Source organism: Fundulus heteroclitus, unplaced genomic scaffold, assembly GCF_011125445.2.
Source record: "Fundulus heteroclitus isolate FHET01 unplaced genomic scaffold, MU-UCD_Fhet_4.1 scaffold_43, whole genome shotgun sequence".
In the NCBI taxonomy this organism is placed as follows: Eukaryota; Metazoa; Chordata; class Actinopteri; order Cyprinodontiformes; family Fundulidae; genus Fundulus; species Fundulus heteroclitus.
In genome coordinates this window covers 2,273,400-2,296,282 of record NW_023396846.1, presented here as the reverse complement: position 1 = coordinate 2,296,282, position 22,883 = coordinate 2,273,400, and the positions used below count along the sequence as shown (strand labels likewise).

Here is a 22,883-nt window from a genome sequence, read left to right as displayed (position 1 = left end):
GAAATATGAAGTGGATGTTCTGGTGGACTTTGCCTTCAGCCCAGTCCAGAGTGAACTTCTGGGTTAAGACTGTTTTCCCAATGCCAGCCACTCCCTTTGTCATCACTGTTCTGATTGGTTGATCTCTTCCAGGTGGGACTTTAAAGATGTCTTCTTGTCTGATGGTTGTTTCTGGTCTGTGTGGTTTCCTGGATGCTGTTTCAATCTGTCTGACCTCATGTTCATCATTGACCTCTCCAGTCCCTCCCTCTGTGATGTAGAGCTCTGTGTAGATCTGGTTCAGAAGGGTTGGACTTCCTGCTTTAGCGATCCCCTCAAACACACACTGGAACTTCTTCTTCAGACCAGATTTAAGTTTATGTTGAACTGCAACGAGATGTTCTAAATGAACAGAAAAAGTGAAATCAGGAAGGAAACCAAATGATCTTCTAAAGATGATGTGAATAAATGTGATTCCATCTCTTCAGACATCAGTAAATGTGTGATTTATCCATCAGGTTAAATCTTTGTAGAAATCCTCTTACTGCTCTGCAGACGGTCAGCCAGCTCCTCCTGCTTCATCCTCCTCAGGAAGTTCAGAGTGATCTTCATCAGTGCCTCTCTGCTGCTCCTCCTCTGCTCTTCATCCTCACCTTCTAACACCTCATCATCTCTCTGACTCTCTGAGCAGTCTGGGTCATCTGGACTCAGAACTTTCTGGATCTTCTTCAGCTCCTTCTTCACAAAAGTGACAATGTTGTCCTCCAGCAGCTGGAACAGAATAATATATGAAGGACACATCAGACTGAGATCATGGATCCAAACATCAGAACCATGTTGGACAGACTGACGGTCCACAAAGTCCAGCATGGAGACGACTGAACAGAACCGATGGAAAAGTAGTTGTTGTACATGTACAGACCATAAATATGGAGTCCAGCTGGGTTTGATACTGCTGGGCAGACGGACCTCTGGGAACCTCTGAGTTCTGCTGGTCCACTCTGTGGAGGAACCAGAACATTTAGGAAGGAAGTAAATATTCATCCAGCAGTTTTCACAGATGAAATCACCAAGAGCTTCACAGTAAAAGTCCTTAAAACAGAAAAACTGAGCATCAAATGAACACAACACAAATAAGTTAAAAAGAGGAAGATGAGATAAAAGGATGAAGACCAGAACCACCAGAACCTCCCAGTGGACATTTTAAAAAGTGGGTCTTGAACTGGGACTTCAAACTGTCCACACTGTCAGCAGATGTGATGCTGGTGGGGACAGTGACCCAGAGCTTGGAGAAAGTGGAGGTGAAGGTTCTGTCCACACAGGTCTTCAGGACAGTGTGTGGGACATCCAGCAGGTTCTGATGACTAGATCTGAGGTGGTGTGGACCTGGAGGAGGTCTGAGACATGTGGTTGTGTGTCCATGTAAGGTTCTGTCCTGGATGTGATGGTGAGTATTTTAAAATGGATCCTGTAGGTCCCTGGAAGCCAGTGAGCTCACATTATATCTGTCCACACAGAGACAATCAGAAGGTAAAGGTCCATGAAGGACATCTGGATGTGAGCAGAGAACCAGAGGATCCAGGTAGTTGGAGATGTTTAATGTTCCTGCTGATCCACTAAGAACTTGCAGAACCTCTGATGGTCCACTTCAGCTCAGCTTGGTTCCACCAACCACATGATGAAGCTTTCCTTCCCTGCTGAACTGCTCTCACAACGCACACAGGAACCAAGTCTTGATGGGTCAGACTGGCTCTACCAGCTATTTCCCAGCGGGTCGTGGAAATGTGATCCACTGTTAGTCTGACATGGAGCCAGGAAGCAGCAGAACCTCCTGATCAGCATCAACACTCCAGACATGAAGACATGAAGGTGTTTTCATCAGAACAGGGCAGCTGATTTCTGGAGATAACGGATCAAACCTCTGTCTGCAAATAGAACTGGAACATCTGAGAGCTCACTGGGAGGAACTGGGTTTCTGTTCTTGGCTCTTAAAGAAATGTAACGGGTCATTTCCAGAACCTCAGACCCCGACTGAGGAGACCGCTCCATACTAGGGGTGGTGATTGGCTAAAATATCACAACATGATTCCTTGCAGTGAAAACAGGATTTTATTAGTTTCCCAAAGTAACAATAAAGCTGTTGAAGAAAAATCTAGAGAAGCATTTAGACCAGAGCATTTCTGACCCATTTTAATGAGTTGCTGCAGTTCTGCTAACTTGTCTGAAGCTCAACTGAAATGTAATAAATCCATTGAGATATTTAAGAGCTGAAGAACAGCTGCAGCTCTAAACTGCTGTGAGGGAACAACACCAAGTCTCTGGTTCTGATCCCAGTGATTGTTCCAGCTCCAGCTGAGAAGAATTGAAACTCTTCAGTCACTAAAACTGAGGAAGACTGTCAGATACGGTGACAAAACGGTTCAGGAACAAAGAAAGAAAGTCCAGTTGGTTCCATGTTGGATTTGATTCAATCACTATGAATATGGGAGAGGGACTAAACAGTCCAGTTAGCTCATTAACATGGAACAGAACCAATCAGAGTGAGCTCCAGTCCAAACTAAATCTTTGACTTTAAGCAGAGAAAAGTGTTTAATGATGGCGACTAATCAATGAGGCCCAAAAGCAAACAGATCAGAGCTGTTAAACATGATGTAGCAGCATCCAGGACGCCTCCAACAACATCCATTCTTTCCACTTTCACTGCTGTGGTTCTGGAGAACATCCAACACACACCGCTTCACATATGAACATAGAAATGTGGGAAAAAGAGCTGAGCTCACGTTAAACACATGTTGGAATAAAAACATTTCAGACTGACTCAGTTTCCACAGTTACAGCAGTTAGATACAGCTCACCTCTCTGAGGATGGAGGTCCTGGAGATTTGAAGTCAATGCAGTCTTCCATTGACCTGTTGCTCTTAAAGGACACACAGCTGGGTTCTGGTTCTGGTTGATGTTTGCATTTCAGTCTCTCAAGCATTCTGTAAGAAGAATACTTGTTTTAATACCTCCATAGATGGACTAGCTGGTTCTGCAACACTGACTTGCTGTTTGTCAGAACCCACTGGTACCATGCTGAGCTGCTCTGTTCAGTCTGGATGAAGCAGCAAAGAGGAACAGCAGCAGCTTCAGGACCACTTGGTCTCTTCTGGCCTGATATAGTGAGAACGCTGTGTGAAAAGGGCTCTGGACACTTAGAGATGCTGATCTCACCTCTGAGCGTGGCTCTGGCTCTCAGCTTCCCCACACAGAGTGGTTTTAGAGGGAGGGACTCCCTCCTCTCTGTCCTCACACTGATCCATGCTGCTGAATTCACATCCACATCAGCTCACACACACTTTCTACCTTCACCTGCAGAGGAAACACAAATCATTCATCTGCACTGATCAACTCTGATCATCCTTTACATCATTAGTGCTGGAAAAAGATCAGCTGCTCCTCCTCTGATTGGCTCTTCTTCTCTGCTTCATATCAGTGTCAGTTGAATGCAGTCAGACAGCAGTGAGAGGCAGAGGAAGCTGCCATCAGCTGCTGTACTTCTACTATCAGTCCACTAGATGGAGCCATGGAGCAACATTTCATCCACTCACACTGATTCACTCTGACTGAACATCAACAACTATTTTATTTCACAATCATCAAACTCTACAAGTGGATTATCTGCTGCATCAAAGCTAAACTATTAAATAATCTGACTGAATCAAACACGTTTTAACATTAATGTCATTTTATTTTGAAAGGACTCACAGGAAGCAGCAGGAAGCTGTTGTCTCTGACTTTAATGGGAGACCAGAGTTTGATTCCAGGAAATAAAAACATGAAGCAGTTTGTTGAGTGAAGAAAACAAAGAAACATCAGCTGTTCATCGTGTTGTTTGGTTCCAGTTCATCAATAATCTAATAATCCTGTAGATTAGTCTTGAGACAGCAGAAATTAAACATTGTGCTGAAATCAGAAGTGAACATGTTCTCCAGACATCAGAGAGCAGAAACAAAGAGGAAAGTTCCTCAAGACAAAGTTCTGGTAGGAAACAAAGCAAACTTACAGTTTGTTCAGACGGTCCAAAGTGCTGAAGAACAAGATCTGAACAACAGACTGAGACCAAACAGAACCACCGTAGAACCAGACTGGGTGCCTCACCTGGACAGGTGAGTTCTAACTGAAAGTGAGGAAGCTTGCATAGCTGATGACGTCACAACTCACCTGGTTTGTAGTTTTTCTTTCAGTCTAAAACAGTCAGCAGAGCGCCTGCAGTGATATCAGAGGCAGGTTGATAAAGTCTTGATGAGAAAGGAGAGAAGTTCTGCTGAAAATGTTTCCTGATGGTGATTTTCTGATTTCCTGCTCCAAACAGAGCAGGGTTCATGGTATTTCTACCTTTTCTAAATCTGCTTTGAAATCTTCTTTTGTCATTTATTCATTTATCATTCTCTCCATCACTTCACATACATGAGAAGTTAAAGCTATGGATCTATAACTTCCTGGATCAGATCTCTCTTTGCCTGCTTTCAGGATTGTTCCAAAATCGCTGCTTTCCAAGCTTTGGGTAAATTACCTTCTTCCCAGATTCTGTTATTCCAATAAAACTGGTTTAGATGATTTACTGAACTGACTGATCATAATGGAGATGATTTGATCTTTACTTGGATATGCTTTTATTTTCCTGAGTGCCTTCTTCAGTTCTGATGATACTGTATGTAAACTCAGATTAATTAGTCCAAAAGTTAACATTTCAAAAGTCAAGAACACAACCCAGAAAAAAAGCAAAACAGAATTATAACAGGAATAGATAAACAATATTTGAGACCAGTCTATAACAGCCTATGGCTTCAAAACACAAGATATAGACTGAAAACAGTAACGTTGGAACAGGAAGCTAAGCTTTTAATATTTTCACTTTTTGTGACAGTGACAGTCATCTGCTGTCAGCAAGTCAGAAGCTTAAAAGGAGAGACTTAGAAAACGTGCTGACATAAAAATTGACATTCTATAGATATTTTAAATGTTGGTTTCTCTGCCAACTGAATTACAAAAATTACGGCAATAGACCTTTTTATGGCACTTTTAACAGTTCTTTTAACAAGAGCTTGTAACCTTTCATATTCAATAAATTCTGAGTTAAAATTAAAATCTAAAAGCTTTATTTCAAGATTTTATTACAAATTTACAATTGTTTGTCCACTAGTAATATTTTTTTCTTATATTACCTTTTTTTCTTTGGATAGATTGTCATGCTGCACCTAAAATGGCTTCACAGACATAAACATTTAAATTATCAAGATCCTTGTTATCATATCTTCCTGTCTCTTAACTCACTTAACTTAGTATTGGATATTGATCAGTTTGAATGGTTGATTCTCTTAAATCTATCTAATTGCTAAAGTTTTCAGATATAAGACTTAGGTCTACAGCTGATTCAGATCTATTTCTGATCTTAACTCTGGTACCACTTCCATCATTAAAGTTCCTAAAATCATATATTTCTACCACCACCTCTCATTACCACCCACAGTGACTGTAAGCATTAAAATTTCCACAACAATTTACTTTTCCTTTTACATTTTCCATCAGTCAATCGCAAATGTTTCTGGAACACAACTAATAAAGTTGTAAGTGGAGATTTGTCTCCCTCTGGTGGTGAAAAGATAAACTGCATGATGTCTGATTATTAAACCCATTTGCTGCGTTTTTAAATGATCCAAACATGTCAGTGATGGTAAAAAGTGAGCAGAACCACAGTCAGTTCTAAGCTTTCATTTATCAGGACATGAATAAAAGATCATCTGTTCCTCAGCAGCTCTTAAAATGAGGGAAATACAACAGCAGCACAGATTCCATTGGGTCATTATTTAGTGAACAGAACCAGAAGCAGAACCCTGAAGCAGTGAGTGAAAAACTAAGTCCATCCTTTCTGCTTCCACAGCAGGTCAGAGGCTCAGTAGCTGCAAGGAGCTGCTGATCACATGACAATCTGCACTTTAACCATTTTTAGCCCTTTAACACTAAACAACAATTAGTTGATGCTTTGGTGGAATTATGGCATCAAAACAGAAACAGAAAAACAAGATAAAAACCAAGAATCCACTAAAAATACAAACTAACACCAAATAATGATAAAAATCCATCAAAGTAACAAAGTAAACTGTAGTCCTTAATATCAGCACACTGCTGCTGCTAAAATGAGCCGTTGTTCTAATGCAGATTATTACTAGAGCTCCTAGAGAATTATTTCTCCTTATTTTAGTGCTGCTGAGCAGAGTGTCGACAGTCTCTGGTTAAAATCAGCATCAGCTGAGGATGTTCTGAAGATCCAGGTTGAAACCCTGATTTCATTTCAAACCATCAAAGTGAATTTAAAGTCAGAGTCAGAGAAAAGAGCAGAGAGGAGGCAGCTTGGTCCAAACTCCTTCTTTCCACCTGCAGCTGTTTTCCAGCTGTTCTCCACAGGTGGAGGCTGGATGTTTGGGAGGAGAGAAGCGGCACATTAAAGCTCCAGATGTTCACAGCTGGATTCTTCCCACAGCAGCTGGAACAATTGCACAGATGAAATGATTGAGTCCTGAAAAATGGGATGTTTGGATGTGATCAGGTCTGCAGATGCCACTGACTGGGATTTGTGAAGAAAATGTCTCTCAGAGCTGTGAAGAGCTGTGCTTCTTTAGAGGGAAAGCTCTGAAATCTTCACTCCTCCCATCCAGTGGTGTTCAGGTGGGCTCAATGGAGCGCACCCAGCAGGACTTGATCTGAATCAACTCCATTTGATTTCTAAGCACAAAGAAAAAGCCTCTAACAGTTCTGTGTGTATTGATGGAAAATGGCTTTTAGTAAAAAGCTCCAAGTGTGGATCAGATTTCTGAGCTTCAGCAGCAACCAGAACTGTTGCTTAAAGCTGAAGTTAGAAGTCAGAGAAAAGCTGCAAAAGAAAATCAAAGCAGCGACTCAGACGTTCTTTCCTTCCATGAAGCTCATTGATTGTTGGCAACACATCACACACAGCACAGTAGAAACATGAAGCTTCTGCTTTTAAAAGCAACTCATGGCTTTCATCTTTTCAGCTTTTAGTGCAACACAAACATCTGGACTAAAACTGATCTGAGAGCAGCTTCTGGTTCCTGAACAACGGCTCTGGAACGTTGATTTCTGCACTTTTCCAGCATCTGGAACATTCCAGCTCCACAGTTCACATGTTAGCTTGCTGTCAATGTTGCTAGTAAACCTTTAGTACGTGTTCAGTGGACAATTTGGATTCAGCTTGACAGGAGAACACCTCCAGATGTTACTCAACACATTTCATTAAGATATGATGTGGAATTTCACATTTAAAGCTCATCAACATGTGACTTTACAATTCTATTGATCAAAACTGCTGAGGTTTACATTGCCACACTATGTACATACTAATTACACAGAAAATAAAACAAGGTCCAGAAAAAGCTGAACTAGAAACAGGTAAGTATAAAATGTTGAAATGATGAAGAACATTTCCATAGTTTGCTGCCACAGAACTTTGGTTCCAACAACACAATAGACGGTTCCAGCTGGATTCCCTCAGAGCTTTCAGGACATCTTCTTGTCAGCCTAGGCACGGCTCATGGAACCATCTGCCACACGTGTCCCTGGATCTGCACAACAACTTACAGAATATACACATTAGGGGACAAGGAGGTGGCTTTTGCTGGCTTCATACTATCTTTTCATCGTCACATTTGGTTATTGAACAACTACAGAACGGGTCAAGCTATGTTCCAGAAAATGAGTTTTTATCAAATCAATAAATGATTAAAATCTGGGAGTCAGCCCCAGGTAAGATGGCCGCCACATCAGCTCAGCTACTGGGAAGCTTAATGAAATGAACTCAAAGAATTTCACATGTATTGTTTTCTAGATTTCTGTGGAGGTAAATGTTCTTCATCCAAACACTGACTTCTACAGCCAATCACTTTACTACCTTTGGAACACAGAGAAATGACTTTTAAAAGTCACAGCTGCTTCTTTGATGAAGTTATCTCAGTAATATGTTCATAGGAAACTCTCCTGAAGTAATCCCTGGGGATTTTCCCTCACCACATCATCATTATCATCATTATCTTTTTACAGTGTATTCTAAATACTGATATATCTATAACAATGGCACATAAAACATGTGAACACAAATCGCTTCATTTCACATATTCCACTAAAACAGTACATCCAATAACATCCAATTAAAGGTAATATTATTATTTTTTCATTTTAAAACCCTTGATGATCTGCTTTCCCTCAATGACTGTTAGACCTGTATTTTTACTTTATGCTCTAAAACTAAGTCAGTTCACAGATTCACAACGTTCTGAATAAGCATTGTTACTGAGGTACAGGTATACAAATGACTAAATAATTACAAATGCTAATGCGAGTGAGCAATCAGGCCTTCATCTGACTTAGTAGCTGACTAAGCTGGCATTTAGTTACCTGCAGACAATCTGAAAGCCGTCTACTGTTTTCATGTTGCAGATCCTGCTGAGGATTAGCTGAATATAGCATGATCACACGTCCATTATGACACCATGAAATGCTCCACATGCTGAGGATTCAGTTACTAAACGGCAGAAAATCAGCACCAAACAATACATTTACTCAGCCAGTTTGTAACTGGAGGCTCTGGCTGCTTTTACCATAGAACACAAGGAGCAGTTGTTCCATGAATCAAAGTCTACAATGGCAGAAAATAGGTAACATCACCTTTATGGTTCCATGTGTTCCATCCACTAAGATCAGCTCCATGTTCAGAGGTCACACTACCACATCTTCATAGAAAACAAGCTTCCATCCTTTTCTGTTGCTGCTATGTGTTAAACTACAGGATCATTGTTATCTGTCAACATCCAGATCATATTTATAATGAAGCAATGCAGTTTGCAGACAATCCCAATGAAGTGTGACAGAGTTTGTGAAAACCAAATGATCTGCTGAAGCTAGATGTGGCCAGCAAGGCAACAGGGATGCAGCTACGCTGTTTTTCTCTGCCCACATCATCCAACCTATTGCTGGGACATTTACAGTAAAGCTTAACACTTCAGGGCCAACCTAAAAACCTGCCTTTGTTACACATGCAGAGAATCTTTATTACTACATATAGACCAACATTTTAAGCTCTGCTCATTTTGAAGAAGATTCTTGACATTCTTTGGAAGAGTTAAATGTGACAGTGATGTGTGTTTGAAATGTGAAATAAATGCAGTTTATGTAAATAGTAAATGGTTTCATATTTATGAAGGTGTGCTGTGAATCCTTGAATAAATAGCTTTTTACCTCTTGGTGCACCTTTTAAATTCTTTTTTGTCTGGGCCATCTTTTCAACTACCTTAGTGATTTCAACCAGATGTTGACAGTGAACACCTCATGCGTATACGGAGCTCTAGAATGATTCCAGTTGCTTTATGTCGTTGCCGTTGCTCTCTCTAGCTGCCCTTTTGTCTTCTAATGCTCCAGTTTAGTTCAACTCTGGCTAGATTTCACCGTGTTAACTCCAAACTTGTTGCAGTCCGCCCTCATCATTCTTCCTTCAGCCAAGATGCGGCTGACACTCATGTTTGTGTGGAAGCAGAATAATAATCAAATAATAAGAAGAAGCTGCTGCATATGTCTCTATGCTTGCATCCAAAGCCTTGAGTGAAGGCGTATCATGAAGGGGAGAAGTTGCCAGGTTCCATATTTCATAAACTGTTTCTGTTGGGACTCAACTGGATGGCGTAATGCCCAAAGCTTCTGACCACAGATGTGCTTAATGCCACAATTTCTGCCATGCAGTGAGAGGCGTTTTAGTACCAAATGTTTCCCTCCTACATGCACTCTGGACTGGAAACACTGAGAGCTACTTTTTAGGATCTGATTGAATGTGACTTTGTAAAGAGCCTTGAGATGACGTGTTGTGAACTGGCGCTATAGAAATAAAATCTAATTGAAGTGAAAACATTTTAGTGTGGTTATTGTGGAGCATTACCTGATCACTGCTTGTTCCACAGGCTAAAAAACATTCTTTGGGGATTTAACAGGACATGAAGTTTCTTTTTCTTTGTCTCTATGTAACTATAAATGTCATCAAATAGTCGGCTTTTATCACTTCCATGCGTTTCATATTCCACATGACATAAATGTCTTAATGTGGGCGTGGCCAGCAGATTTTGTAGCATCTCCCTAAACAGAGCTTAGACACTGAAACAAGGTTTACCACTTTGCAATATACTCTAGTTGCATATTCTATATATTAGCTCTACATGGCAATATTTAGCCCTAAAATCCCTGCCTGGTCCTACCTGATGCCGTCAGTATTTGTTCACCCAGAGCAACTCTTTCCTTTTCCATGTTCTTTTTGATGTAGAAAAGCTGATGGCTGGAATATTTGGAAAAGCTTTCCTCACTTCCCTTGTGATCTAAAAAAGGCAGAATATTAATTTTGTATTATTTGTAATATTCAATAGTTTGTTTCTGTTGTAGTTCCATATTTCTGCCAGCAGGGAGCGTATTCACAACTACAAGCTCTACGCGCTTCTTCTTTTGTCTTTTTTCTCTTTGCGCTGATGCCGTTACTGCAGTTTAGAGAGAGTTAGAACAGGAGGCGTCAATATAACTAGTTACTAAGTAAATACTGATTAAAACTGTGTTATATCTTGAGTTATTGATCCTAGGAGATTATCTGCACCTGCCAGGAGGGTTTCTGGTTGCGGGACATCACCGTGTTGTTGTGTTTTGTCGAGTGAAAACTGCGGTGAGTAATGATGATTAGCGCTTAGCATAGCATGCTAACTACTGCTGATTCTGGCTGATTGCTCACTGATTTCATGGAGAAAGTATCTTTGTTATATTGTTATGCTTGGAGACGATGTTTAAAACCAGCTGGAGACAGATGAAGGTATATGAGTGAATTGAGGATGTAAAAAATTGTGTTTTGTGTAAATTATCTGTGTTAATTGAGCTATTGCTGCATGTGATTTGTACTATTACTATATGCCAACTAATGCTATATAGTTAAGCGAGCTGGTTTTATGAGCTAAAACAAGCAACAGTGTGCTTTTGAGTTATTGAGAGACAGTAATTTAATGAATGATTAACAAACATGATTGAAATGTGATTTAAAATAATTCATATACACCATTTTGTGTGTGTGGGCTGTTTAAAAATTAATTTTATAGCTCTATGTGATACTTTGTCAATTTGAATGGTTCACGTTCATTGATTTAAGATTAAAAAGAGGATAAATACTGTACAGTTGATTTGGGTAAATGTATAAAAAGAGAAAGAGATTAATGTAAAAGCTGCTGCTCTATGCAGGTTGTTTTTTTGTATGAGTCGGTTTTGATCACTGATCTCTATTATACACTGGAGTGCTAATAGCCGCTGTTAGAACGAGTCGCTGTGAAGCCACCAGCCGCCATATTGGTACTCCCTATTTTCCTCCAGTAACTAGGGAATATGTGCGCTACAGCATCGAATAACGAGGATTTTCTCATGTTCAGGGGGGCTTAAAACTTTTAAAATGTCAAATGCCATATACTTTTATGTTATGTTCTAAAACTATCAAGTACTGAGAAAGTCATGTGCTGAAATATTTAGCATTTTATTTATATATATATATATATATATATATATATATATATATATATATATATATATATATATATATATATATATATTATGAATAACATGTAAAATATTTCAGCACCTAATTTCCTAGTAGTTGATAGTGTTAGTACATCCACTGACTGTAGAATTACCTGTGAAACATTTTCACACAGCCAGAAAACTGCTTGTTGTTGCAACCAAATCCTGTGGGATTCTGTGAGAGTAGGGAGTAGCAAGATGGCGGCCAGTGACTTCAGTTTTTAGGGCCAATCATCAATCCAGTGTATAATAGAGATCAGTGAGCACCGAGCAGTTGTGGGCTGATTACTATCTTTCACGTTGTGTTTCAGACGAGATTTGTTCGTAAGTATTGGTTAATTGTGAAAACAATAATTGTCTTTTTGCCTTATTTAACTGAGGTGTAAATGATTGTACGCTAAACTTATAAAAATGTTTTTATTTTAGCTTGCAGCAAGAGTGACTGATTTGTAATGTTTGTTGCTAATCCAAAGCCTGGTATGTTACAGTTTACGATGGCTAAAGCGATGGCAGAGGTCAGAGGTCACTCTTCAATAAACTAAAGAGAGAAAGAAGTTTGGTTATTGGAGCGTCGTTATCTGGCTGTCTAGCTGCTGAAAAAATAAATAAATCAGGAAAACTCAGGGCGAGGACAGCACAGCTGCTTTAACTGTTTTTTTTCTCCACTCTTGGTCTCTTCAGATTGTAGCCGGGGCTGCTGTCCAGGAAGTAGGGCGCTGTGCGCTGGTTCTCTTGCCCATATATGGAAGAGGCGGTGACAGAGCACACCTGGTGGGGGTGAGACAGGTAATGAGCGTCTACATTTAAAAGCAGGTAGATCTCTGAGGAGGATCCATCCTGTTTTGATTCTGACATGCGCAGTTATCAGGTTTCCCTAAAAAAAACACAGAAGAAGAACTTCAATCTTTGCTGAACAACACAAAATACTAAACAAAGCAGTTTTTTACGAGTTTGTTAGTCTTCTGAGCGCCGAGACTGGACTTGTACGAGGTTCTAATGGTTCAAACGTTACTGAGTAAAGCAACGTTTTTTAGCTCTTTTATTGTGTCGAACAGGAAGGTTGCATCGAAACCTCACCATCGCAGAAATACGTCACTTTTACGTCGGGTCCACTCTGGTCAGTCTGCCTCATCCAGACTAACTTGATCCTGACAAGTTTATGTGAACGTTGATCGGATTATCAGTCTGAATAAACCACCAGATTACAATTTCATTCTGATTGAGGCAAATCCGATCATAATATTACGATTGGCTGTTTGTTCTGATTACTTTTGTCCATTTAAACGTAGCTACTGTCAACAAGGAGGTCTGATCCTTTTCTGCAATGAGGGACTCAGACCTTCATCTTCATCAGCTTCATCGGCTGTTCAGCCAAACATGACAGTCATAAAAATACACATAAAAGCCGACTCTGACTATAAATACTCATAAATCTTCTTTATTTTTGTAATGCTGAATTATTTAGCATCATTTAAAGATGCTAACCTAAATGCTGCTCTGGTCCGATTTAAAGTTCAGTTTAACTAGTTTAACCAGATTTTTGAGACACGTCGTAAAACCACGACTAAAATGTTTTCTGCATCCATCCCCGTTTCTGCTGCCAAGCAGCGCATCAGGAGTCACGCCTGTAAACGTTGTCTGCTTCAGATTCAAGACGTTTCCTTTTGAACCAGAGGAAACCTCTGCTCCATAAATTCCAACAATTTACAGTTTGTCAGCAAACACACCCGACCTCGAGATTTTACCGCGGTCGGAGCTGAAAAGTCGATAAGATAGTTTAAGGTTGTGGAAAACTGGAGAACAGTCAGTGAGAGCGGCAGGAGGTCTGAGGAGTTAAAGCGGTTCTGTGTGGTTCCAGAGGTAAACAGGCTGAAGGAGAAGGTGCTGCAGCAGAACCAGGGAGCCGGCGGGCCCTCAGAGGACCTGGACCTGGCCAAGGATGAAGCTTCACGAGCTCAGGAGAGCTTAAAGGTAGAACCAGATGTTTTCTGATGTGGACCAGATCAGTTCAGTCAAATCATGAAACTGAAGATGTTTTCCTGCAGATCCTGACAGAGAAGAGCCAGGCTGAACGCAGGAGGTGGCAGGAGGAGAAGCTGTCTCTGATTGGTCAAGCCAAAGAGGCAGAAGACAAGAGGAACCAGGAAATGAGGAAGTTTGCAGAAGACCGAGAGCGCTACTGCCGCCAGCAGAGCCTCTTAGTAAGAGGAGCAGGAGACCAGGAGCTGGCCCAACAGCCGAGGGGCCCAACAGTAACCCGTTTGCTCCTGCCTCCTCAGGAGTCCAAGCTGCTGGAGAAGGAGGCGGCCATGGAGAGCTGGAGGAAGGAGAGGGACGCCCTGGTTGCTGCCCTGGAGGTGCAGCTGCAGAAGCTGCTGTCCAGCCAAGCAGAGAAAGACAAAGTCATCAAGGAGCTGAGTGAGCAGAGCTCAAAGCAGCCAGCAGAGGTCAGTGTGGCGCCACCGCTTCCTTCCTCCTACGTCCTGCTGTCTCCCGATCTACGAGCAAAGTAAGCCCACTCCAGCCAATCGCTGCGCGCCCTCTGCCGGCGCTCGGCCAATCACCTGCCCCGCTGGTGGGCTTACATTTGACCAATCGCCTTCCAGCACCCGGATCCCTCATAAGCGCTCGGAGGAAGACGCTCCGCAGTCATCTTTACGTTGACAACTGTCTGGACTACTTTGGCGAGCGGTAAGTTTAAAATATATATGAATATTCTCTCTTTGTTTATTACAAATACCGAGCATGCTGCAAAGACGGCAGATTGATACGAACTCTTTCTGTTACCGTCTCGGTTTTAGCCGTTGTGTCTGTCGCTAGCTTGTACAGCGACCGTCACGCTTTTTTCATACAGTAATAATAATATTTTACATGAATGTGATCAAGTTTGCATCTTGATCACACTTGATCGCGCTGTGCTGCTGCTGTAATAATGCGCGCTTCGCGGAGGTTGTGCGCGCCGGCCGCCCCGCTTTAGCGCTATTCAGATTACAGTTATGATCATCACTTTATGAATGATCATAAATGCGGGCTCCTTTGATTTTTGTCTACCTCCCGCCAAGAAAATAAATATAAATTACACTTGGTATTATAGCAACAACATTATACGAACAAGTAACACGATTATATTAACAAGTGTTGATTAATTTTTGATAGAATTATTATTAATATCCCAATTTAATTAATTTTACTTAATTCTCGCCTAAAATAGCGCGGTTTTAAAAACAAATGGAAATTACACTTGATATAATATTGTTACTACAACACCAACAAGTCTTATTTTTGTCTTTAATACATTTATTGCAAAAAAGTTTATTATAAAATAATTTTTTTTAAATTCCCGCCTAAAACAATGCACTTTATTTGCAGTATAGTACAATATTTGATACCTGGTGATGCTTTATAGCATCAGTAAATGGTAAATAAATGCTGCTGCTCATTTGTAAGTTCTTTAAATACTGATTGTAAAAATTGACATAAAAATCCAGAGTAATGATCGTGCAATATTTCAAATGATATTTCTACCAGTCACATTGTGCTTATGCTGCTCTCCTTTTAGATCATGTATGCGTATCCCGTGTTGCGTAAAACTCCTCAGGGTCGACTCCTGATGGGGCCGACTGAGGAGGCAAATAGGAGTACGGTGGTGGTGGCCGGGAGGGCCCGGCGTAAGGAGGAGGTTCTGGCCGAGGCCGCTGCCTTTGTGAGGCAGAACGGAGGGGATCCTGGTGACCAGTTCCTGGTTCTGGCTCATTGTAAGATCCAGTTTGGAAAACACCAGAACCAGAGGTTCCGCTGGCTGCTGGAGAACTCCCTGGGTTACGCGGTGTAGCTGGTCAGCAGCATCACGGGGGAGGAGGAGAGGGAGGAGCCGCTGTCGGCCAGCAAACACCTGTTTCCTCAGGTACACCTCCCAGATCAGGGAGATAGGGGAGGCTGTGGAGGTGTATGGGAAGAAACAGGCCTTGCTCCAGGAGGCCCAGAGGAGCGGTGACTCTGGGTGTTTGATGGTGGAGTTTGGCGACTTCAAGGGCAGGTCCATGAAGGAGGTGTATGAGGAGCCAGGCAAGGAGGCCCAGGCTCTGGTCACCTACCTGAAGACAGCAAAGGCCAGGCCAAACACCAACATGGCCCTTTTCAAGGACTATGTGCTGAAGAGGCAGGCTTCAGCTGTAGCCCACCTGCCCACTGTGACAGCTCCTTCCTCCTCCTCCTCCTCCTCCTCCTCGCTGCCGCTCCACCTGCTGCCACTCCACCTGCTGCCACTCCACCTGCTGCTGCTCCACCTGCTGCCGCTCCACCTGCTGCCACTCCACCTGCCACTCCACCTGCCACTCCACCTGCTGCCACTCCACCTGCTGCCACTCCACCTGCTGCCACTCCACCTGCTGCCACTCCACCTGCTGCCACTCCACCTGCTGCCACTCCACCTGCTGCCACTCCACCTGCTGCCACTCAGAGCAGGCCCCTGACGGCTGCCGGCGTTAACGCTCTGCTGGCACGTGGGAAGCATTTGTCTCCCTCACAGTTGGCACGAAAAATTGTTTCTCCAGCCAAACCCTGTAAGTACTGTGGTGATTTTCATGTTGTATACGTCATATTAAAAAAATATATAAATAAAAAAAATTAAAATACTTCTGACAGCTCCAGTGCCACGTGTCCCCTCTCCGTCTACATCCGCTGCCCGCAGACAGCTCTTTAACTGTGGTGAGCATCATTATCACACATGCAGATACTGGATGTTGGCGACGTGTGCTCACTTTATTATTTTACAGACGCTGTTGCTGCTGCTGGGGATTTTTTTAAGGAGCAAGACGACCAGGAGACGGTGACTGTGGCCTCGCAAGCTGAGGAAAAACTTCCTCAAGGTATGTGAATCACAAACGTTTCACAAAGTAATGTGTGTTTATAAGTATTTTTAAATGACCCAACATGTTCTTTTATTTTATTGCACAGAGAATTAGCTCTGATCCCAGTGTCAGTCTACACTCACTCTTCAAAGCAAAAAGGGTATTTAAAGGTGTATGTTTATTTCATTTTATCCCGATCAGCGACTAAAGCTCCTTGTTGTCGTCTCACATGTCCCCTGCTCCCCCCCCCCCCCCCCCCCCCCAGTGGCTGCACAATGTTGGAGTTAGAGGAGCTCCTAGTGTTGCTGTTGCTTTGTTTCACACTTGGCTCATCCCAGCTCACTTTTCTTCTTGTATCTGACCTAATGGTGCATGGGTGAAAATCAGAATGCTTTTCACTGACTCCTTCCATAACTTCACCCTCTCCTCATCATATTGTCTCTCTCCTACCCATCATGCTTTGCACTAAACGTTGTAGCTTTGTAGCTGTCTGGTAGTGCTGAAAAAGAAAGGCTGTGACAGTCTGTGCTTAACAACAAACTAATTGGAACTTTTTCCACTCCAGCCTCAAGAGGCCCTCCTCCTCCTCCTCCTCCTCCTCCTCCTCCTCCTGCTCCTCCTCCTCCTGCTCCTCCTCCTCCTCCTCCTCCTCCTCCTCCTGCTCCTCCTGCTGCTCCTCCTCCTCCTCCTGCTCCTCCTCCTCCTGCTCCTCCAGCGCTGTGGACTCCTGGCCCCGTGTTCCAGCCCCCTGCAGAGCTTCCTGGACACTGGAAGGAGCATCTTCCATCTTTCCAGCAGGACTGGATCCTGAAGGCTTTATTCAGGGCTAACCCTAAAACAGGGAAGCCAGAGCTGGTGCCACAGCTCACCTCCTGGTGGTCTCCTCCCCAGCCTCCGACCACCTTCACCCAGCCTCCTGCCTCTCCTGATCTCTTCTTCTGCCGCCCTTTGTTTCTCTGGATGCCTCTGAAGATGTTGTCCATCATCTGTGTCCAGCCAGCTTGCAATAGTCACAGGCTGACAGCAGCTGGCCTGTACAGCACTGTGGTCAAGGTGCTGGACATAGATGGTGGTATGATATGGCCTCAGAGTATCTAGAATGCAAAGGGTGCAAGAAGAAGTATCCGGCCTGGTCAGAGGACATCCTGGGACAGCTGGACATCCTGGGACAGCTGGACATCCTGGGTCAGAGGACATCCTGGGACAGCTGGACATCCTGGGACAGCTGGACATCCTGGGTCAGAGGACATCCTGGGTCAGAGGACATCCTGGGACAGCTGGACATCCTGGGTCAGAGGACATCCTGGGTCAGAGGACATCCTGGGACAGCTGGACATCCTGGGTCAGAGGACATCCTGGGACAGCTGGACATCCTGGGACAGCTGGACATCCTGGGTCAGAGGACATCCTGGGACAGCTGGACATCCTGGGACAGCTGGACATCCTGGGTCAGAGGACATCCTGGGTCAGAGGACATCCTGGGACAGCTGGACATCCTGGGACAGCTGGACATCCTGGGACAGCTGGACATCCTGGGTCAGAGGACATCCTGGGACAGCTGGACATCCTGGGTCAGCTGGACATCCTGGGACAGCTGGACATCCTGGGACAGCTGGACATGGGACACAGCAGGAAATTCCCCGCCCTTCTGACATACAGGCATGACACATTAATGATAACAGCAATGTTCTATAATATGCTTGTGCTGCACTAAACTAAATGGTGGAAAATGTCCTGCATCCCTTTAATAAACACTGAGCAGAGCTCTTTTCCTGTCTGTAGCGTAGCGACTCATGTGACTACAGAGTGGTCATCCTGATGCGGGAGAGAACTCAGGGCAACAGCGTCACGCAGCTTCACAAGAAGCTGCAAGAGGAGCACAGCGCAGCGTGGACCCGCCGCACGCTGGACTACTTTGCTGCCTGTGAGCCCTTCACTGACTCCTGTCTGGTCGAGCCGCCAGTGTTCTCTGCCCCCCCGCCCCTCCCGGCCCTCCCTAAACCCAAGTGGCTTCTGGCTGTGTACGCCAGGGACGTCCTGTCACGGCTGCCTGAGGTAAAGGCCAGAATAACCTCTGTGTTTGGCTCCGTGCTCAAGATGGACTCCACCAAAAAGGTAAAAACAATCAAATGTGAATGATTGTAATTGCTTTTATTCATTCATATATATATATATATATATATATATATATATATATATATATATATATATATATATATATCAGGGTTCCCGCGGATCCTTAAAAAGTCTTAAAAGGCATTGAATTCTGTAATATAAAACTAAGGCCTTAATTGGCATTAAAATGTCTTAAATCAGTCTTTCTTAGGTCTTAAAATTGTTACCAGGTCATAAATAGGATTTAGTTTTTGTAATCCTTACCAAACAGTAAAATAATTGACACAATTATATATATTTTTAATTTACCGAAAGGCTCAATGTAACTATTATTGGTTCCGTCCCGATAGCGGAAGCAATAAAAACTGTTGCGGCCGGACCATAGCTGCGAAAAAGAGTTGGCACTGGTTATGTTGTGGTTTTTAATACTGATTTATAGTTTATTTTAGTAGGGAACAAAACAAAGTTTGTGCATTCAGTTCAGTAGTTGTTAAAAATATATCTGTAATTTGTGTGTTTTTTAGCGTTATTCCTATATGGAATGTTTTTCAAACTTTTAAACATGTCTACTGGGCCACAAAGTAATGGTTTATGTTAAAATAAACATTTGGGTGAAGTTGTCGCAACCAGGTTTATCTTGTTTATCGTGAAGTTGGTCTTAACTTTTTATTTCAAGTGGCATTAAAAAGTCTTAAAAAGTCTTGAATTTAACTTCCCTTATGCTGTAGGAACCCTGATATATATCTAGATAGATAGGTGTATGTGTGTTTATTTTACTTTTTTTTTTTTTACATAGGTTACCAAGAAAGTGGCCGGTGCAGCTGCCAACACAGCTGGGTGGTGCACCAATGTGGGCAACGAGCACGGCCAGGTTCTGGTGTGGGTCCTGACAGCAGCAGAGGGCCATGGACTGTGGCCCATGGCGGCTGGTCTTATGAGGCGCTACAGGGAGGCAGGAGTGGCACCTCCTGTCATAATGTATGTGGAGCGGGACTGCTGCAGCCCCCACGGACAGTCACAGGTCAGGGCCATGTTCGCTGAGTGGAGGGAGCTTCAGGTGCGCCTGGACATCTGGCACTTCATGCGGCGTTTTGCAGCAGGAGTCACCACTGAGGCTCATCAGCTGTATGGAATATTCATGGCTCGACTGTCCAGGTAAAGTCTTCATCTTGTTTGTATATTTATTGTCTAAAGTCTAACAGAGAACATGAACTCTGTCCAGGTGCATCTCTGAGCTGGATCCGGCAGATGTTGCTGCTCTTAGGCTGGCCAAGCAGGGGCAGCTTCTGGCCCAGGGAGTTGGTCCAGTCTCTGAGAAGGCCCTGGACCAGATGATCACCAGGAGGGAGTTGGCTCTTCACTGCTGCAAGAGGACCAGGGGAGCAGAGGAGACAGCCAGGAGGATCAAGGCCCTGGTCGATGAGATGGACAGTGAGAAGGGGAGGGACACTCTGGGAGGACCACTGGTGGACCACGAGTGCATTCAGCAGGTCTGGAAGGAGCAGCAGAGACACATCACCTGTATTCAGGACCCAGAGGGCTTCTCTCTGTACCTGAAGACAGGCACACTGAAGAAGGGTGGTGTGGACCTCTGCTGCTACCGCTGTGCTCGTGGCTCCACCTCCTTGGAGTCCTTCCACCTCCATCTAAATCGCTTCATCCCAGGTGGCTGATTTTATCTTTTAATGTTGTTGTTTTAAACGCAGAGAGTAAAAGTCATCTTCTTGGTTTCCCCTGCAGGGACCAGTGCCAGCGACGCCCACTTCCAGGCCGACCTCCTGGAGGGTCTGATGCTGGAACCAGGACCGCATGGAGGAAGCTGTGAGCTGAGGATCTACAGCAGCGCTGAGAGGGAGGCCATGGACCGACTCAGCTTGGACGAGCGCTACCAGCCTCCTGGGTCACATACAGGCAAGAATGATTAACCTTAACTCAGACGTGTTGGCAGAAGAAAAAACTGTTCTAGTGGTTTCTCTGGAGATGCATCCATGGTTTGCTGATGCCGACGTATTTCCACCAACCAACACTGACATGCAGCGCTAAAAGGAATCCTCCATTTTAAAAGCACAGAAACCAAAGCAACACATTTAGTGGTAAAAGATGTTTTTATTCTTCCTGATGAATAAACAAAGTCTAAAGCAGGTCAGAGACTGAAAGAGCCTGGAGTTTCATCACTTTCTACTTTCACTTTTTACTCTGCTACTTTCCACCACTATGGAGTGCATGTTTGAATACTTCCTTAGTTCACATTCTTGACTAATAATCTGTATTCTGCGTTCTTCTACAGGGGAGCTTCTTGGGATGGAGTACCTTTACAGTCAGTCTGGTCGTTCGCTGACTGTAATGGACAACCCAGAGGAAGAGGATCGGCTGGTGGAGCTGATGGATGATGAGGCGGTGCGCGATGAAGGCTTTGTGGAGGAGGAACCCGAGAACCTGACCGTGCCCGTCCTCTTTGCTCCAGAACACAGCAGCGTCCAGCAGGCCTCCAGCCCCTCTTCCTCTGCACCGTCCACATCCAGCCGAGGAGATCTACGTCAGCGCCTCAACCAGAGTCCTCTGCCTCCTCCTCTGCCTCCTCCTCTGCCTCCTCCCCTGCCTCCTCCTCTGCCTCCTCCTCTGCCTCCTCCTCTGCCTCCTCCTCTGCCTCCTCCTCTGCCTCCTCCTCTGCCTCCTCCCCTGCAGCGCCCTGTCCAGCCAACTGGAGCCTCTGGTCCTGCAGCATCAGCTGGGTCCAGCGTTGCAGACCAGGCCCCTGTGAGTAGACGACACGTTAGCTTCAGTGCAACATCACTGAGATTTTACATGCTGTAATGTATTTTGTATTTTAATACTTTCATGCAGGCTGCAGTCCTCGGACCTGACGGCATCCCAGGCTGGGATAAGGTCCAGGACTTGGCCGAGTACCTGGTGACCCTGCGTCAGGCTCTCTACCTGGACGAGCAGCAGGTCAGAGGTCATCTGCCTGTGACCTCTGACCTGGACAAGAGGAGGATCAATTACCAACCCAGGCACCAAGCCAAGCTGGCACACGGCCGCTTTAAGGCCCCCAAGAATACGGGCGTCACCCCGGGTGTGGACAGTGTCAAGAGGAGCCTGATTGGTCCTCCAGGGGGACCGGCTCAGTGGCCCAGCACCAGTCGTCTAGTTGAGGCTCTGTGCATTAAATTGTGTTCATTGCACAAGTCCCCAACAAAAAAGGATGGAGTGCGGCTTCCTCGGTGGACCAAAGTTCTCACCGACTACCACCACATCTGAGACCTGGTGCTGGACTGCCCCCCCCTGATGGAGGCCACCTCTCTGCAGCTTTTTGTCCTCAATCAGAGGACTCTGACACAGTGGTAAGCACAATGCTTATTTTTTTTTTACTTTGACATTTGAAATAAAAGTATCACATTTAATTGTAATGGTGACAGTTTTCTGATTGCAGGTTTAATCGAAGGGAGAGCACGCAGGAGATTAGTATCCTCACCCAGGGCCTTGCTGCAGAGGACCACATCGTTGTGGCCAGCTCACAGCTGCCTCCTCCGCGGGAGAAGCTGGACGAAGCGCCGTCCCCCTCAGGACTCCAGCATGAGTTTGCCCTCCCGCCAAACAGAGCAGGTAAGGCTCCTAAGCTGCGGCCAGGCAGACGACCTGCTAGTGCCACCGTCCTGCAGCCCGTCACCCCAGCAGTTCCTCTTCCTATCCCAGCTCAGCTTCTTTTATTGAACCCTGGGTCGACAGTGATGGCAGCAGGTCATCACAGGGCTGCTCCTCCCCTGGCTCCTTATTTAACACCTGCCACACAGGTGGCTCCTGCACCCACTGCTCCTGCGTCTGTGTCCCGCTTCACTGAGAGGAACAGGCGACGCAGGGCAGAAGAGGAGGCCACCGGGAGCCAGAAACGAAAGTATGTGCGAGAAGTGGCTTTTAACAAGTGCAGCAAATGTGGGCAGCCAAAAACAAAAGAGTTTGGCCACAGCCGATTTGGCAGCGCCACTTTCTGCCCCAGTGCTTCAGGGGCAAATCCTTGGAGCAGTGGCTGGTAGAACAGCGGCAGCTGAAGAAACCAGGAAACCCACCCTAATAATGATGATGATAATAATAATAATGATAATAGTAACAAAACCAATAACATGTAAATATATATATATATATTAGGGCTGGGCAAGTTAACGCGTTAATTTCGCGTTAACTCATTAGACTATTAACGGCGATATTTTCTTTAACGCGCGTTAACGCATGTTGCTCACATGCTTTTATTTTGTGAAGGTCTGTCCAACTTCCGTTTGTGTGTGCCGCACTTCCGTTTCAGCG

The 22,883-nt window shown here is 44.3% G+C and overlaps 2 protein-coding genes and 2 long non-coding RNA genes across 13 annotated transcripts; 3 read left to right on the top strand and 1 right to left on the bottom strand.

Moving 5' to 3' along the window:
* Nucleotides 1–3,285: 3,285 nt before the first annotated feature.
* Nucleotides 3,286–4,468, bottom strand: LOC118560477. Its single transcript, XR_004929383.1, has 3 exons — nt 4,183–4,468; nt 4,025–4,119; nt 3,286–3,330 (listed from the first exon to the last, which is right to left on the bottom strand). It is a non-coding gene; the product is annotated as an uncharacterized LOC118560477 (long non-coding RNA).
* A 6,203-nt stretch (nt 4,469–10,671) lies between these two features.
* Nucleotides 10,672–15,510, top strand: LOC118560441 (kinesin-like protein KIF20B). The gene is made up of 6 exons (XM_036131432.1): nt 10,672–10,726; nt 12,301–12,405; nt 13,478–13,590; nt 13,665–13,820; nt 13,899–14,066; nt 15,179–15,510. The coding sequence occupies exons 4-6, from the start codon at nt 13,767–13,769 to the stop codon at nt 15,449–15,451; spliced, it is 495 nt and encodes a 164-aa protein (XP_035987325.1). The 5' UTR covers nt 10,672–10,726; nt 12,301–12,405; nt 13,478–13,590; nt 13,665–13,766; the 3' UTR covers nt 15,452–15,510.
* Nucleotides 15,511–16,006: 496 nt separating this feature from the next.
* Nucleotides 16,007–17,678, top strand: LOC118560451. 10 transcript variants are annotated; one of them, XR_004929331.1, is made up of 5 exons: nt 16,007–16,181; nt 16,264–16,326; nt 16,395–16,487; nt 16,576–16,639; nt 17,035–17,074. It is a non-coding gene; the product is annotated as an uncharacterized LOC118560451 (long non-coding RNA). The 10 variants fall into 10 exon arrangements; XR_004929332.1 differs by having other exon boundaries at nt 16,576–16,629; nt 17,035–17,053; XR_004929333.1 differs by lacking the exon at nt 17,035–17,074 and adding an exon at nt 16,735–17,028 and having other exon boundaries at nt 16,576–16,629.
* A 324-nt stretch (nt 17,679–18,002) lies between these two features.
* On the top strand, nt 18,003–22,660 carry LOC118560427. Its single transcript, XM_036131415.1, has 8 exons — nt 18,003–18,128; nt 18,257–18,584; nt 19,381–19,739; nt 19,807–20,249; nt 20,325–20,495; nt 20,872–21,341; nt 21,429–21,925; nt 22,015–22,660. Exons 1-7 carry the CDS (start codon nt 18,088–18,090, stop codon nt 21,840–21,842), a joined length of 2,226 nt encoding a protein of 741 aa, XP_035987308.1. The 5' UTR covers nt 18,003–18,087; the 3' UTR covers nt 21,843–21,925; nt 22,015–22,660.
* The last annotated feature ends 223 nt before the right edge of the window (nt 22,661–22,883 follow it).